Genomic DNA, 17,482 nt, shown 5'->3' on the forward strand with positions numbered 1-17,482 from the left:
ACATTTCTCTTCTGTACTACTTCAGACACTATGCAAAATAGGATGATTAAGTAAATTTAGTCGTATATATGTGTTTCCCTTCGTTAGGTTGCATAAAGACTTATCGTAATCGTATACCAATGCAGGGTCAGAAACGCCATATTCATGAATTCGTTATCTATCAAATATGACATTAGTAAACTGGACTTGGTGGTTCAGTTATTGGCCTTTAAAATACTCGGACTTAACATACCTACATTTCTCCTTTTAGGATTTATATCAAAGAACCTATGTAAGACTCTCCCATTAAAATTAATATGATCTTTGTAGCACACATTTCTGCAGTTGCTTGGGAAACACAAGACAAGCTAGGAACATTCCAAAATGTACGTGATTCCATTGCGCTTACGGTAGCAAGTGTATGTTGCAGTTCATAGTTGCTTTTTCGAACCCCTTTACAATACGAGTGAATTTCGCAAATGCCTTTTGAATAATAAAAAGCATTTTGTTCTCTTAAGTGCCGCTCTTTCGTCCTCATCCTAGTCGCAACATTTCTTTTTAGTGGAGATTTCGTTTTAGTAAACCCGGTAAACATACCATAAATTCTACTACTTTGAAAATATTTTAAGCATTTTTGAAGATCTTAGGTAAAAACAGTAATTTATTTCTAGTGCTTAACATTTTAGAGTTCTGGTCTTGTTTTTTACTATTGAAAAAAATTTGTTGAATTGACCTTTCGTCTAGCAGTTCACCTATATTTAGAGAATATGCATATTCATACTGACGAAATTTGCCTTCACTTTTAAATCATAACAGAAATAAAACAACAGAAATTAAAAATATCGAATTAATTTTTCTGCTTCTTTAATATTTTATTCCCGAAACTGCAATAATGGCGTCTTAGAACAAACTCATGTTCTGAACAAATAAACTGGAAGGACAATTAAGTTCGTTTAAAAATCCCGAACGTTTTCATTCCTGGGCGCAGCCCCAAATGTAATTATAAATCCTAAACTGTCCAAGCTAATTCCGGATATTATAACATATACACTCTCATATAAATACTAGTTTTTTAAAAGGTTATTTTAGTGGTGGTGCCATCTATGGTTGAGTGTAGGTACCTGACTGGACATGAGCACTTTCTTTCTGTTTGAATAACGTATCCAAATCTGTGGTATGATTATTCAAATATTTGAAATAGGAAAAAATAAATCCGAAATGTTTTTAATGCTGAGCGTACATTAGGAGTTATTTTAGCGTAGATTAGAAGTTTAATACATTGCTCTCTACATATTAGAAATGTAACTTATTATTTTATAAATTTGTTGAGATAGTTAAATTATGTAAAAAAAAAAAAAAAAAAAAAAACTGAAAGCTCTCAGATTTTACATTACGCCTAAAGGCACGTTTTATGTGTTATCTTTAATTATTAAATATCTTGTTCTTCGCATTTAAACCATAAAATTCAATTCAACAGCAATATCGCAAAATAATTTTAAAATGAGCATATCTTTAGTATTTCCGATACAGAGACTCGCGCGTTGGAGATAACAATGTTTTTTTTTTTTTTTTTTTTTCGTACAGTGTTGCCATTCCTCGCCTTGAAATCGTTGAGTTTGTTAATCAAAAATTCTTTAATGTCTGACAAAATATGAAATAGATAATAAAACAAATTTCAAATTAGGGACCATAATCGGTGAAGGATTACGTTATTCAAAATTTGATGGCTGTAGTTACCGTTGTTTTATCACAATGCGAGAAACATATATATATGCGGATTCTTCATTATTTAATTTCTTTAAATATAATACAAGGCTGTAATATTTGCTGGCAACCGTTTGAAAAGGGAACCGACATTTACAGTTCATCAACACAAAATTAATAACCCTTCTGGGCTAACAATTAAAATTAAAACCTTTATTTAAAATAGTAAAACTTTATGTAATATTTAAATATTTGTGATATAAGTTAGTTGAATAACCCTTCTGAATTTTAAAAATATATTTTAAAATTGCTTTTTACTATTTATATCAACCTTGTTCAGCGTGTTAATTCTACGTTAACATAACTAACTACGTTAACATACTAATTTTTATGCGAGGAATACAGAATGTGTATATACACTGATGAGCCAAAACATTATGACCATCCCCATATTTTTTAATGAACTCGTCTGGATGGCGTGGAGGGTATGTGATTAAGTGTGTATGGTATTAAACTACTGCTGGAGAAGGTAAGGAATCATTTTTTCATTTACTTTTGCGTGTGATAGGAAAGGCTACTGATTTAAGCGAATATGATTGAGGGCAGATTGAAATGGCCCGAAGTTTCTGAAGGAGTATTTCCGACACTGCACAACTGGTAGATTGTTCATGATGTGCAGTTGTTAGCATTTATTCAAAGTGGATAAATGACTGTGAAGCCAGCAGTAGACGCCAAGATGTTGGGCGTCCATGTGTCATCAAGGAAAAAAGGATGTCAGAGACTCTGCCGCTTGGTACAGCTAAATCGGCGCCAGTGGCTCAGCTGTCAGTCCAGTGCAATGCAAGTCCAACGGCAAGTGTTTCGGAACACATAGTTCAGCAGACACTGTTGGAGGACTGCGCAGCAGACGTCCCACTTGTGTGCTTCTGTTTACCAAGCATCATTGTCATCATTCAGTGGGCTCCAGAACATCAAAACTGGGCCATGGATAAGTGAAAATCATTTGTCTGGTCGGATGAATCAAGATTTCTCATTTATCACGTCGATGGTCGTGTCAGGATACGCTGTCTTCCAGACGAATAGTTGCTCCCTCCTGTACAACAGGTCATATACAATCTGGTGGTGGTGGTATTATGATTTGCAGGACGTTCTCATGAGCAATTACGAGACCCTTAGTTCTGGTAAAATAGACCATGAAAGCTTCAGATTATTTAAGCATGTTTGCTGATCAGCTGCACCCTCCCATGGCGTCTGTCTTCCCGACTGGAAATGGAGTTTTCCAGCAGCACAACGTCCCTTATCAGAAGGCTCGGATTGTGTTGGAGTGGTTCAAGGAGCATAAGGATGAATTCCAGTTAATGTCCTAGCCACCTAACTCACCGAATCGTAAACCAATAGAGCACATTTGGGATATCATGGAGCGGCAGGCTCAAACACCATCATGTCGGAATATCACAACTTTGCGTGACCGTTGCTTAGACATTTGGTACAAACTGTCTACAGTCATCTACCAAGAACTTGTGGCATCCATGCCAAGGCATGTTGCAGCTGTTTTGCAGGCCAGAGTTAGCTGAATGCGTTATTTAGTAGGTGGTCATAATATTTAGGCTCTTCAGTATATAAATAAATAAAAAAGCACGAGAAATGAAAAAATTACATTCTAATTGGATAACTTTTATGAATACTTTTATTATGATGATTGAAGGCACCTGCATAAAGCCTGAATTTATCCTGAATAAAATTTTCCTGCATTTTGGCTCATAATATTATTTGATGTAAAGAGCTTCGTATAACTCAACCACCTTCACTCCTATAATGAAAACTTTAACACGCCTTTCGGCATACTGCGACAACAAAATATTCTTCAATACATTAATAATGAAAGTCAAAATTATGCTTTATGTATGTTATATACATATTACTGTTAATAAAATTATTCTTTGTTCACTACTAATTATTATTAGAATTTTTGTTAATATTTGTCTGTTTTTATTTACATTTATTGTGAGTTATTCACTTAATCTAAGTTATTTAATTAAAAGAAACTTGATTGAATTTAAAACTTGATTGAACTTTGAGTGATTTTATTCCATTCGCTTTCTAATTTTATTTTATATTTTTTATTTATTGAATATCTTATTTTTGGCTTAAATTTTATTACCTAGAGAACATTAGTGATTATAATTAAACAACTGAAAAGATTAGTGTCTTTGTACTTTCTTGTTCTTCTAAATGTACAAAGATTATCTATTTCTTCGCCTATTTTGGATCTGATTCCTGTGTTGGATTATTCCTTCTTGTCTAATTGTAATTAAGCTAATAATTAAAATTACTGATTCTAATTATTACACCAACTTCTTAATTTCCCAGCTTACTTATCAAGCAAAATCTGCTTATTGCGTATTTAACTTTTACATTCATTCTTTTGTTTGAAGTTACAGTAGTCTTCCACTTATGTCTAGATAAGAAATCCCAAAAGATTTTAGCGTCGCAACTATATAGCGATTGTTAAAATATTCAATTCTACAAATTCTTCTTAAGCTATTCCTGTGCGTAAAGATATGGAAGCTTTTGATGCTCTATATATCGGCAACATCTATACCAGCGGTTCTCAACCTTTTGATTAACGCGTACCACCTAAACAAAAATTGAAAACCTTTAGTACCACCACTACAAAGTACTACTTCCATCACCACTCTTGAACAAAGCTCAGATCGCATAAATTTGCGAGTGTTAGAGAAAAAACTCAATCAGGATGTCGGGGTTTTAATTTTTGAATTTAATAGTTAAAAACACTTTGCTTCTTTGCGTACCACCTATTTTTCTCTTGCGTACCACCGGTTGAGAACCCCTGGCCTAGACCGATTTGTACAACATTTCACACGTATACTCCCAAGATAATAGATAAACTAAACATTGCCTCTGTGTAGTTACTTTAGTTACTTTGCCCAGTACTTTATTTATGGCAACTGTACCGAAACCCCTAAAAGTAGGTGTCTAGTTTGAAAATGCAGAAATTCCACGGGGCATTCCCCATTAATCCACATACGTGGTGGATGAGAAATTAAAAAAGAAACCTAGAAAGGTTTGTGGCAGCGCAACTAGCTGTTGTTGAGATATCTCCACTAGAAATTTTTCGCCATATTATTTCAACGAGGAAAAGTGTGGGGATATATTGACAGTTTTCAGAAATGGCAAGCTAAATAAAATCAGGGAAATCTATCATATAATGTAATATAAACTGGCGTTAGTAAATAATTAAGTTATAAGGATTTTCGGCAATATCTAATTAATCCATAAGGCCAGTTTTTGTTGTTTTATTTGATAGATTCTGTTGATGCATAATACTACTAGTCAGTAATATATATATTATAAAATAATATATATATATATATATGTAAGATAAAAATATATGAATCAAAATTATAGTTTAAACTATAAACATTAATTCTTCCTCTCTATTCTAAAATCGTAATAACTTCTTTGCATTGCGTCATTTCTAGATCACTCTATGATCGGCGCAACTCTGATGACGTAATAATTAAGAACTGAAACTGTCCTTGTAAACCAAAACTTTTCTCTTCGCGTGCTTCCATCTTTCATAACTACGCACTTCAGCTTTTGCCCTCTACTCTGCTAAGATGTAATTTCGCTGGCTTGCTTTCTATCCCAACAATATCAAAAATGTAAATCTTCTGTGGAAAGGCACGACTAGAGTGCCAAGTGATTGTGGCCACAAATATCAATTGGAAATAAAAATGGAATTAAAACTGCCTCGACTGCCAAGTTCTTTAAATACTACACAATCAAAATTCTTCTTCAATATGGGTCTCATCACGCATCTACAGTGTATCCGTCTTTTCCTTTCCTTGTGCTCTTATTATGACAATTAAGCCGGTAGGATAGTTTCCTGCAGCCTGAAACCTCAATGGAAAATTTAGTTCAGCTCTTCAAATCATCGTTTTGTGATAAATCCAAGATAATGTGAAACAAGTGAATCATCAAATTTGTTTTTTCAGTGTTTAAAAAATAACAGATCATTCTTCTGCTGTGGTGCAAGTGCTTCAAAAAAAAAATAATAATAATAATCACGCGTAGTGTTTACAGATTGAAAGTGATCTCTCGATAAATTGAGAAGTTCGAATGCCTAGTGAAAAGGAAATTATCAGTGAATTACCGTTTAGGAATTAAGCATTACAGCGAGTTCAAGGTCGATCTGAGTTAGTGTTTGCAAGTATGTGCGACAGAAAATTATTTGCACTTCCGCTTTTTCAACAGCTCAAAAATTATTACATTCGTGTGAACCTAGCTCAGATGTGCTGCGAATTCTATAGTTTTCATTTCAACATTGGTTAAAATTTCTGCAATTTGTTTTGAGAAAATCTGAAATTCTTGTTCATTAATTTTTCTAATTTTTCATAATTATGTGTGAGCAAATTAAGTAACGAATTTTAAGCTATTTAAATTATTCATAGGGAAGGATATAAAGATAAGTTTTTATGTTTATGAAATTTTTTGAGAATTTTGAATACGAATTTTATAATTATTCTAAAAATGAAGTAGATGTTAAAAATAAGTGAAATTATTACAGATATATAATATGAAGTTATAGTAAATGCATGTTAAAATTTATGGGTTATTGTGTGTTAAGTATAGTATGATGAGGGTGTACTGGTTCTTTCAACAGAGGCCTGTAATTACCTCTGTACAGTTGTTCCTTTTACCCTCTTCATGCAAGATAATGTTGGAGGCTCTCATGTTATGAATGCATGTAAATTTTTTATATTATTATTATTATAATTCTATTTTTTTATTATGGAATGTATTAGTGCAGTTCTCAAAGGCCAGTTACCTTAATGCAAGGAACGGAGGTCTTTTCAAGTAATTGTCAAGGCACCCTAGGCCACCAGTGCATAGAACACACTGGTTAGCTCAAGAGGACAGCCCTATTGATGGATATGTTTGTTTAGAAGTATTGCGAGGCTTCCAGTTTGGTAAAATACAGGAATTGTAAATGAAAGATGATAACGGTGAAACCATAATTTCTGAAGCTTACTCCTATTATTATATGGTATTAAAATATAATTTATCAATATGAAAATTAATATCATAAATATTTATGTGCATTACATTTAATTATAAGTAATGATTATGTAAAAGTTTATTTTGTGATATTCTGCGATAACAAGAACTTTCCCTGAAGAATTATGATTATGTGAACTCTCAAACAAAAAGACTTTTGGACTGAAATGTCGAAAAATTCAATAGGACTCTAAAAATTAAGCATCTATTTTTAAAAAAAATGATATTTATAAATAATACTTTACAGGATCAAAATTTTATTATTTATTTATATTTTTTTAAATTTGCTTGTGCTTTAACTCTTTTTCTTTAAAAAGGCTTCTCTGTCGCTACGCCTTTTTCTTTTTGAAGGGGGTAAAATTTGTAAGATAAAAATATATGAATCAAAATTATAGTTTAAACTATAAACATTAATTCTTCCTCTCTATTCTAAAATCGTAATAACTTCTTTGCATTGCGTCATTTCTAGATCACTCTATGATCGGCGCAACTCTGATGACGTAATAATTAAGAACTGAAACTGTCCTTGTAAACCAAAACTTTTCTCTTCGCGTGCTTCCATCTTTCATAACTACGCACTTCAGCTTTTGCCCTCTACTCTGCTAAGATGTAATTTCGCTGGCTTGCTTTCTATCCCAACAATATCAAAAATGTAAATCTTCTGTGGAAAGGCACGACTAGAGTGCCAAGTGATTGTGGCCACAAATATCAATTGGAAATAAAAATGGAATTAAAACTGCCTCGACTGCCAAGTTCTTTAAATACTACACAATCAAAATTCTTCTTCAATATGGGTCTCATCACGCATCTAAAGTGTATCCGTCTTTTCCTTTCCTTATGCTCTTATTATGACATATATATATATATATATATATATATATATATCACAGATATCACAGAAGCTTGCAGTTTATTGTTTCATTTAAAATCTTTGCTTTCCATTATTTAAACAATCAAAGTCTATTATTATTTTTTGTTGTTGTTGTTGTTGTCCCTTTGTTACGCATAAATAGTTACAAAATATCAAAGAGATAAATGTAGCAGAAGTTTAAAACATACGATTTTATGATGAATGAGTCTTTATTTTCGTAGGAAGTAGCCGTAGTTTCTAGTTGGGAATGAAAGTTTAAAAAAAAATATGCAACTATAATAAGGAATTGAGTATCTATTTTCTGTTGGTAACATTGGTGTTTATTTATTTAAGTACTAAATATTTCGATTTTTCGACAATCCTAGTTTCGTGAAAGCAATGTCTAAAGTTCAGGGAATTTTCTATCTGTGCAACTAGCAATTGTGCTTCAAATTTAGTTGCTATATTTAAAGTAAATTAGCTCTATTTCATCGGCTAAGGATCTAAAAGGTTTTAGTCCTTCATTTCATTTTGATTGCAGTTTAATTTAAAGGTCTGATGAATTGCAGTTTTATTTTAAAGGTCTGATGAATAGCAACCTCTGCTCCTATAAAAACCTAATTTCACATTTTTTTCTATAAATGGCCTTGAGAAATACGGTCTGATATTTACTATTTATGGATAACGAAAGAACAAAGTATCTGCAAAGTTTTCGTGATCATTTAAAACTATAAACTTCTGTACTTATTTTTACATGTAGGCCGATAGCTTCTCAGCTATTGGCGCAGTTTGAATATTTCACATGGAAATTTTAAGCAAAATTTTGTATTTCAGTGAACTATGAGAAAAATAAACCTAAAAATTTGTGTAAATCTAATAATGTGTTTTTTCTTATTTTGTGCTCTTTTATGTGCTTAGTAGTGTTATTGTTTTAATCTGCATGATCTATCAATCATCTAACTTGAATTTGCTTGTTTTGTTTGCAATAAAAATACTCCGTGTTGAAATCTTGACTAAATACCGAATTCTCATGCAGTCTATCAGAAATATTAAATCAAAAGCTTAAGTATCTTAGCACAAATCATATTTTACAAGATTTTACATTTCAATTGAATCGTTATAACAACCGCTGTATTGCAATGACAGGCCCAAAATGTCTTTAGATGATTAAGAATATAATAAATTCACTTTTAAAGTGTATTTACCTTTTATTATAACATTTTTTTTCTTTAGGATGTAAAGATTAGGTATAAAAAGGGTCAACTCTATTTTAATTCAACCTAATACAACTGTAATGATGTAAAACTAACACATGCACTTAATATTTCAGATATTGGAGTATATAGAAAACTGTAGCATTTTATACAATTTATACCTACATTGATGTTAGTTTCATAGAAACACTACGTATTTCAATGAAGATTGATACTAGATCTCTTTCTTCAAGAAGCAAACATATTAGACTTGTATATTTTTGAAGAATATGCTGGCTTTCTTGAAAATGCATAGTTTTCTATAAAACTAGCCTCAATCTAAGATTGAATTTTACTTCATTTTATATTTATTGCTAACTATGCAGAAATTAGAAGATGAAATAAATAACTTACTGGTACGTTATGAGGTCCAACAACACAATCTTTCAACCGATTTCCTTCATCTAATCCTTCCATGAATCCATCACGAACGGTATAACCTTCTACGAACGTTCATTAAGGATAAGTAATGATTGGTTGTACAACTAACTGTTCGTTTTTAAACGGTTTCATGGATATATACAAAAATATGTAAAATGAACTAAAAGTTAAAAATACTTTTGTATAAAATACTTCTTTCCATCACAATAAATATTTCACACAATCTATTTTAGGGCACATGATAAGATTTACAGATTTAAAGATCATTTACTTGCATATTTCAAAGCAGATATCTTATCAAAAATAATCTTAAAATATTCTGAGATGTAGTCAGTCATGTTCGTACAATACATATTTATTAATTGTTAAATTTTCCTTGATTTTTTAATGAACTGCTAAAGTTTCAGCTTTGTGTCATTTTTCAAAGTATAATAACGCTATGTTAAGTTACGAAAGCATCAACAGTTTTATGCACTTGTTGGTAGCTAGCTTGCTAATGCCAAAAATAAGCACTTTAGATAGTAAGAGCCCGTCAACAATATTCACTTGTTAGTAATAATTTGTCAGTAACTTGCATGTTTTGTCAACAATATGCATTTGTTAATTTATAATATGTACATTTTAGTAAAACTAAGCGCTTGCTATTTGTCGATAATATGCTTTTATTAATTATGGTACGTTTTGATGGCAATAATTTTCGTTTGTATTTATGTCAGCAATACAATAAACAAAAGACGTATATACAGACACGGAATTTTTCTCTTCTCTACTTCTACACCAAGCATCGGCAACTGTCAGCCTGCGACTTTTATTAGTCTGGTCATTGATCTACTACAATAGTAACATTATAAATTATTTTGAAATGGGGCTCTATGTTTTAGATTTCTATTCCTTTCTTGTGGGTATTTATTTTAAATTACCACTTTACTTAAATAGCTTGGCAGGCACTCGGAATTGAAAGCTATAAAACTGAAATCTGAAATCAAAATTTAAGGGCGGGGCTTTAACAGGTTTCTATATTGTTGAATAAATTTTACTGGTTGGAGAAAAAGTTCTGGATTTCGCATGAAAAATAAGTATTATTTGTTCACCAATTCATACATGGGAAATGTTGTTTTCTATAAGATGAAGCACTACGAGTAGTAAACGCGTACAAGGATAATTGAAGAATAGTATCAAGTTTTCTCTAATTGATGTACCAACAACCTAATTTACAATGCTGAGAACTTAAATGCACTCTAAACTTTACTAAAACTATTATTAATTTCATGACAATAATATTTTGAATAATATTTAGAGAAAATATTTTTATTAATTTTGACATTTAGTTCATTAAATTATTAATCTAGTTAGTAGCTAATATATTACGTTATTTACTTTTGATCAGTAATATTTTATTTATACGTTATGCTCTTAATACATTCCATGTAGTTGGAGCATAAAATTCAAATTCTTGGCCCCAAAACCACATAAGGTTGCATATGCCTGCTGTCTACTTAAATCTATATCAAGAACATAACTTCATAATTATAAAATTATCTGTATTGTAGTATTGTATCATAATAATCTATAGCTTAAAGTCATCTACATATTTTTTCAAATTTTATTTAAACCATAAAAACTTGGATCTATTAGGGACAGTCTCTGTGAGTATTATATTTTCTTAAACTGAGAAGTGAAATTTTCTGCTAATTTAATTTTGAAATTCGGCTGGTCTGGTATATTTTAATCTATATGGATATCAGTTTATTGCAATCTAAACTGTAATCTGTAGGATCAGACTACAAGATTTCTCGCTTCCATGAAAAAAATTTCTTATCCCTGATAAAAGTACATAAAACATTCATCTTTTAACATCTTACTCAAAATACAATAAATGCATCGAGGATACACAATATATTTACGAATATTTCAGAAACACTTTTCGTACGAATGCGAGATCAGTTTTAATTACCAACATTTCAAGGATACGTAATGCAGAGCACATTGTAATAAGACAAATGAGAAATACTCTTATGCCCAGTAGCTGTTTCTGTTCAGGATGTAGGAGTGACATGATGTAGGTGATAAGAATGCAGTAGAAAATTCCTCCTAGAAATAGTGACAGTGCTCCAATAAGATGAGGGATGATAGTTATACTCATCTAGAAAGAGAAAAATCACTGAAGATGTGAACAAAGATTAACATTCTTTCCGAAAATGCACGTTAGAACTGCATAAATTTCACTAAAAATCTCTGGTGTAACTTCCAGTAAGATCATAATCAACAGCTTTTAAAAACTTTAAATACAAAGTTTAAAACAACTCAGTTTTCTACAAACCACATGAAAATCACAAATGAATAGTTCTTAACTGAGTGTATATACACAGTATAGTATTTCCAAAATAATATATACCGTACTTAACATAAGGCTTAAAAGTTTCTTGTTTTGACAGTTCTTTAATTAGTGGTTTTATAAAATACTGGTGTAGCTACACATATAAACCTTGAAGTTATTATTATGTTTTGTGAAAATTAAAATTCACACTAAATGTCATGCATTTCTAAAATTTTAGTACATCTAAGACAAACACTACTTTTTATATTACCAACGAGTCTGGTTGTTTCTAGGATCTAGCTACCTTAAAGGATTGCCTTGAGGGATGATTTTCTAAGAGAAATTATGTGGTATTAGTTTCATGCAAAAGGAAATCCACCATAGGCTTAATTGGATTGTTAGAGGGTAGTAGAAGTTTCGTTTGTGAACTGTCGTATTGAAATTTATTAGTTATTGCAAAATATTTCCTCTGAACACTCTATGAACAAGAAAAGACTTTCGATTTATAGGCGAGTATGTATTTTTATGTTTAAATTAACACGTTGAGGGCGGCGCCGGTCCCTAGGGACCGGCAGTGAACTTTCCGTGTGGCCGGCGTCGGTCCCTGGGGGACCGATACTGGAATTTACTGGATAGTATTAAAGTTAAAAAATAAATATAGTCTCAATGAAATGTGATCAAATTTAGTTTTAATTAAATGTCTTGAAACATTCTAAACAAAAATACGGCTTAGCTCGCTGCCGGCTGAACGGAAAGGACAAATTCGGCGCCCAACGTGTTAACCATTTATCTTAGTATTTTGCTTATATTATCACTCTTACTTTCGTTGTCTTCACAAGGATGCAAATTATTTAATGAATATAAGAATAAAGTTTTGGATGCTAATGGCAACGACCGCTGACATTTTGCTCAGCTTCTAAATTTACTCGAACTTCACTTTGCTGACTGTTTTTGCTCGTGTCAGTCGAGCGCCTTAACCAAGACTTACAGGTGAACTTTCTCTTGTAAACCTCGCCTTTTAATTACTTAAGTTTTATGTTAACTATTGCATAATGTTAATCTTGCAAACAACGGAACCTTTTGTTATTACAAGAGCTGAAGATGTAATAATAAAGTTTGCTATAAACATTTTCCGAACTGGTGTTACTTTGCCGAAAAATTAAGACGGGGCAATAAGTGGTCCTGGCTGTTTTCATGGAGCCAAAGAGAACATGTTAGGTATTTAGGCTCCATTCCATTTCTCTGGATTTTTAACCATAATTTCATCCAAGGAAGAATGCATTCTCCTTTATTTAAATCGCCTTCGTGAGCTTTGGCATAAGTAAAGAAATATGGTTTCCACTGCTAGGAAACCCTTAGAAGTTAATAAGATAAAGAATACTGGCAATCAGTCTCATTTCAATATCCTGAGGCTAAAAGGTCAATCTGCATGAGACTTTTTTTGTTATCCTATGCATCACTCTTAACCGGTTAAACAATCAACTGCCTTCACCTGTCAATGTCTGAACAGTCTTAAACAGTCGGCAGCATGACATATCCTCTCCTGTGCATAACACCCATAAAATCACTTTCTGTAAACTGTAGAGATTTAGTTTGCTTAGACGATAACCAGATCCAGAACTCAGAACTTTCGTTTTGCACAGAAAGCTCTAACCACTAAGCCATCAAACTCGTTGGGCTATACTGCCTTGAATTCTGTTCTAATCGAAGTGGAGGCACACTTTGCGTATTTAGGTGAAGGGCGAAGTTAATTATGTCGGTTTTGATTTATATAGACATTCACTTAGCATTCAGTCAAATCACAACAGCCCACCAGCGGACGAGCGGTAAACACTGGTGAACACTGGTAGTTCGGTCGGGGTTCGAATCCCGCGAATGGGCTGGCTTCATGGGTGTTTTCGTGGTTTTCCCCATGTGTAACGTGTATATGAGTTAGTTTCCCTTAGAAAGTCCTCCACGAAGGCATCCCTCCTCTTAGGCAGATAGCCCTAGTGTGCTTTGCCATAATTAAATACACCATCACACCATCAAATCACAACAAATTTCATTTAGTTGATGAATTCTTTTCATTAAAATTTCAGTAAGAACTTGCTCTAACGTAGTTTTTGTATCGAAAATTTACCTCATTTTTTAAGTAATCATATTTGTATTTTTTCGTTGTTTTTGGAAAATAAGCAAATACGCTTGAAAAGTAACATTTGCGAAAGTGGTGATGTTGATTTATTTCTATCGTAAGGAAAATATCAGAGTTCATATAATCGTTTTAGAAAAAAATGCTGAAAGAAAGTATGTGAATAGTATGGTAGAAATAGATAAGAAATGCAAGTTCTATGGAATATGCTAAAAAACATTTATTTTGTATGATAGATTTCTTAACCTGAGTATAACAACTTTTCCTCTTTGGAGAGGTAAAATCACAAATGGGAAATTAGAATAAAATAGAAAAAATTGTGCCTTGATTATGATTTATTATTGTGCCTTGATTTATTATTGTGAATTGTGCCTTGATTATGATTATGATTAATGATTTAAATGCATTAAAAGTTTTAAATAGTAAATTTTCACTTGCTGTGTCATTTTCTTGTATGCAGTTATGCATTGCTGCTTTTGTTATATGCATTGCTACTTTTCTAATGTGCATATTATCAAAAAGTAATACGTATTAATCCTTTGCTACAAAGGGGTAAAGACCATTCAGTGACTTGGGCGGCTGTAGTCATGAAATGCTCGCCCTGATCTGGACTCTTGTCGGATGGACTGGCTAACTGCATGAAAAAATGAATATTATTAGGACCTTTATGGTGCTAGAAGCGTGAAAAATTGACATTCTTCCCTGAAATCGAATTCAATTCTTTACAATTGCTAATTAAATGAGCTCAGTGCTACACCGCGAGGACACATAGGAAGAATGTCTTCAGTTCATTAGATCAACGCCTATCCACAAAGAGGGGAAGACAAGACCAAATTTAGTCTGCTAGATGAAGATGTTGATGGTCAAGGTGAGATCAAATTTTTAATTCAAGTTTTAGTCCGTTTGAGGACTTTTATGCTTTTTCTTAGCAGTGAATGGGACAAATCAGGGATGCCATCGATTGGAAACGAACACGAGGCTTTCCATTTGATAGTTGGATGTATTGGTCATTACACTACAGTGTATTACTTCATGTTAATTAACCCATTTTCTTATACTTTCAAACTATACTATCACTTCTCCTTTTCATTATCTTTCACTAGGATATAAAAATAAGTTAAAGTATTTAAAGCGTAATTCTTGAAAGTCTTAGATACAGAGCTTTTGGCAGCAACTTTCTCAGTAATATTCTTCTCTCGCCCAACTCTGCTGCTTTAGTTATTTAGCATTATCCACTTTTCTAACCGCATTTTTCCAACCGAATTTAAATCGCACACTTAGATTTTGAGCTTATTAGTGCATTTGCATTGTAATCTCCTGCAAAGAATCTATGTAAAACTTAACTTCACCTTTCTGTTAGTTGATATCCCGCAGGTAGGCAGAGTTAAGTGCAATCTAAGTCGTACATTTTGTTCCATTTAGTTTATATTTAAATCTTCTTTGGACTCAATTGTAATTACAAAGACAGAGCTATAACTCGCTTGTCTGTCTAACTAGGGTCTAAGGGCTTTCAGTTAATTTCAGATAGCAAACCTATGACATGGGAGAAATGTCTTTAATTCCTTACAAGGTTTCCCTAATTTTCTTCACGGATAATGTGAATATAGGACAGCTTCACTTAGAAAATCATGAACAAAGGCGTTCTTACTTATAGGCAGATAGGTACTTCCATAATAAAATGAGCACTACTTCTAGCCTTAGTAGGGGCGAAAGCCTAAAATGACATTATAAAAAAAAACTTATAGGCAGTTTAATCCTGGTGGGTTTTGCCGTAATTAGTCAATTCGATTAAAAAAGATTATGCTTCAGAAAAAGGAAATTAGACGAAACTGGTATATCGGACAAATATCTCTACAATAAATACATATTTTCAGAAATAAATTTCATTAATTAATCAGATTATAACATACGTATAAAAGGATTTGAATGTTTTGCATGTATTTATAAAAGCAAGCATTCAATTTAACATAAACTGAATACTTACTTTAACGCAAACATTAAAAATAAATATTGATCAATAGGGGATTTCGGCTGGTGAGAATAAAACAACCATTTTCAGGATAACCTAGTTTTTAAATTAAAATGATTGAAACATTTGTATATAATTTTGCGAAAATTAAAAGCGTTTAAATTATAAAATGTTTACCCAGTTTTCTGAAGCCCTGTAGAAGTCAATTGGGAATCCTGCTACAAGGATCATACCTAGAATACCGAGATGACCAGGGATAAGTGAGACTTTATTGAGCAAAGATGTGGTATGGCGAGCCCACTGATCATCTAGTCTCTTCTTTTGAATTCGAACTCCCATGTGCAGCAAATTGAGACCTATAAAGGCTGTGAAAAGGCAATTTGTTATCAATAAAATAATTTGAGATTGAAAACTAGTTGAAGATGCAATGCTGCTGATTTTGTTTAATTTTTGTAAGGCTTTGTCTAATAGTTAACATTTTAGTTCATTCAATTTTTCTGTCTGCTTCTTAATTTCCGAAATAACCATTTTTTCCCTTATAGTAGTGCAGGATTAGTACCAAAGTTCTGTGTTGTTGACTATGAACGTCAACTACCTCAGTAATGAGTAATGACCATTGTTCATTAACGCAATTAAATCGCTGCATCTGGGTATCAGGTAGAAGAATGAGGACTGAAGTGTATATCTACAGAATATTGCACATATGCTGGATCAGATGAGCTGACCATTTTTAAAAACAGTTGATCCTCCTAAAAATTTTATTACAATAGTAGAGCTCTATGTGGATGGGAACTGTCTGATTATATGAAAGGATGCAACTCAGTATAATTTTCATATCATATATAGCATTCCTTTATTATTTTTGTGATCACATTCGGTGAAAACGGAGCATTTATTCGTATTTAGGTGAGTTTTGCTAATTTTTTTATTGTTCCTGAATTAACTGTAACCAGCATATGCTAAAACGGTATGCCTTCTGCCTCAAATTGCTACTTTACAAGTAGAAATATACGTTCAGTATTTTTTATACTTTTTTTTTTAATTTTCAGCGGCCTTTATAATAAATTTCGATATGCAGTTGGACTGATTAGGGATCAAAAATTTATTTTACTTACACCATTATTTATTTAAGCCTTTTTTTAGAATATATAGGCACATTATACAGTTCTGGTTGATTCTGAAGCTTAAAATCCCCTATTCTTCACCTCCATGCACGCACTAGATTTTGGCGTTAGATTTAGTACCATCTTCTGGTCATAAATTTCTGATAAATGTAAAATGTATTCCTGATTATTTGAACCTGTTTATGTTTCATATATTATACTTAAATTAGATGAAGAACACCGTGTCATCTTTAAATTCTATATTTCCCGGAGATTTTTAAAGCGAAAGCTTATGGACAATTGAAATCTTATATGAAAGTTATCAGTTTTTCTTTAACGCTATGTTTTTTTAACAACTTAAAACATGAAAGATAAAATGATCTTACATTATACGGATACTAAAGCAAACTTTCGTTGCACTGTTAGAGTATTAAAAAACAAAGTACGATAATGACTTGCATCTTTTCGGTTTAATATTTCCATGTTTGTCCAAAATTAGCAAAGAACTGAGATTCATTTCTTTTCCAAGGCTTAACTTCAGGCAGAGCCCAGAACATCGACCTTTCCCAGACTTCAGAGGATGACATCGACCTTCTCAGACTTCTAACCTTTCCATAGTGAAATCGTAATTCAAGCTAGAATCCCAAATAAGATGAGCTCTAGTATTTTAATTTATTATTCAACTGTTTTCTCATTAATTTGGCTTAATGTAA

The 17,482-nt window shown here is 32.2% G+C and overlaps 1 protein-coding gene across 1 annotated transcript in view; it reads right to left on the bottom strand.

Annotated features, from left to right (window-relative positions):
- LOC118191676 (DNA damage-regulated autophagy modulator protein 1-like) overlaps positions 1-17,482 on the bottom strand; it is a 39,864-nt gene that overhangs the window by 495 nt on the left and 21,887 nt on the right. Inside the window, exons 4-6 of the mRNA XM_035362511.2 lie at positions 15,844-16,031; positions 11,221-11,392; positions 9,223-9,311 (exon numbers count right to left, since the gene is read on the bottom strand). Of these exons, the coding sequence (XP_035218402.1) occupies positions 9,223-9,311; positions 11,221-11,392; positions 15,844-16,031 (449 nt within the window). The remainder of the gene's footprint in view (positions 1-9,222; positions 9,312-11,220; positions 11,393-15,843; positions 16,032-17,482) is intronic.

This window comes from Stegodyphus dumicola, chromosome X2 (genome assembly GCF_044657685.1).
Source record: "Stegodyphus dumicola isolate Sdum_Otavi_A_Nest chromosome X2, ASM4465768v1".
NCBI lineage: Eukaryota > Metazoa > Arthropoda > Arachnida > Araneae > Eresidae > Stegodyphus > Stegodyphus dumicola.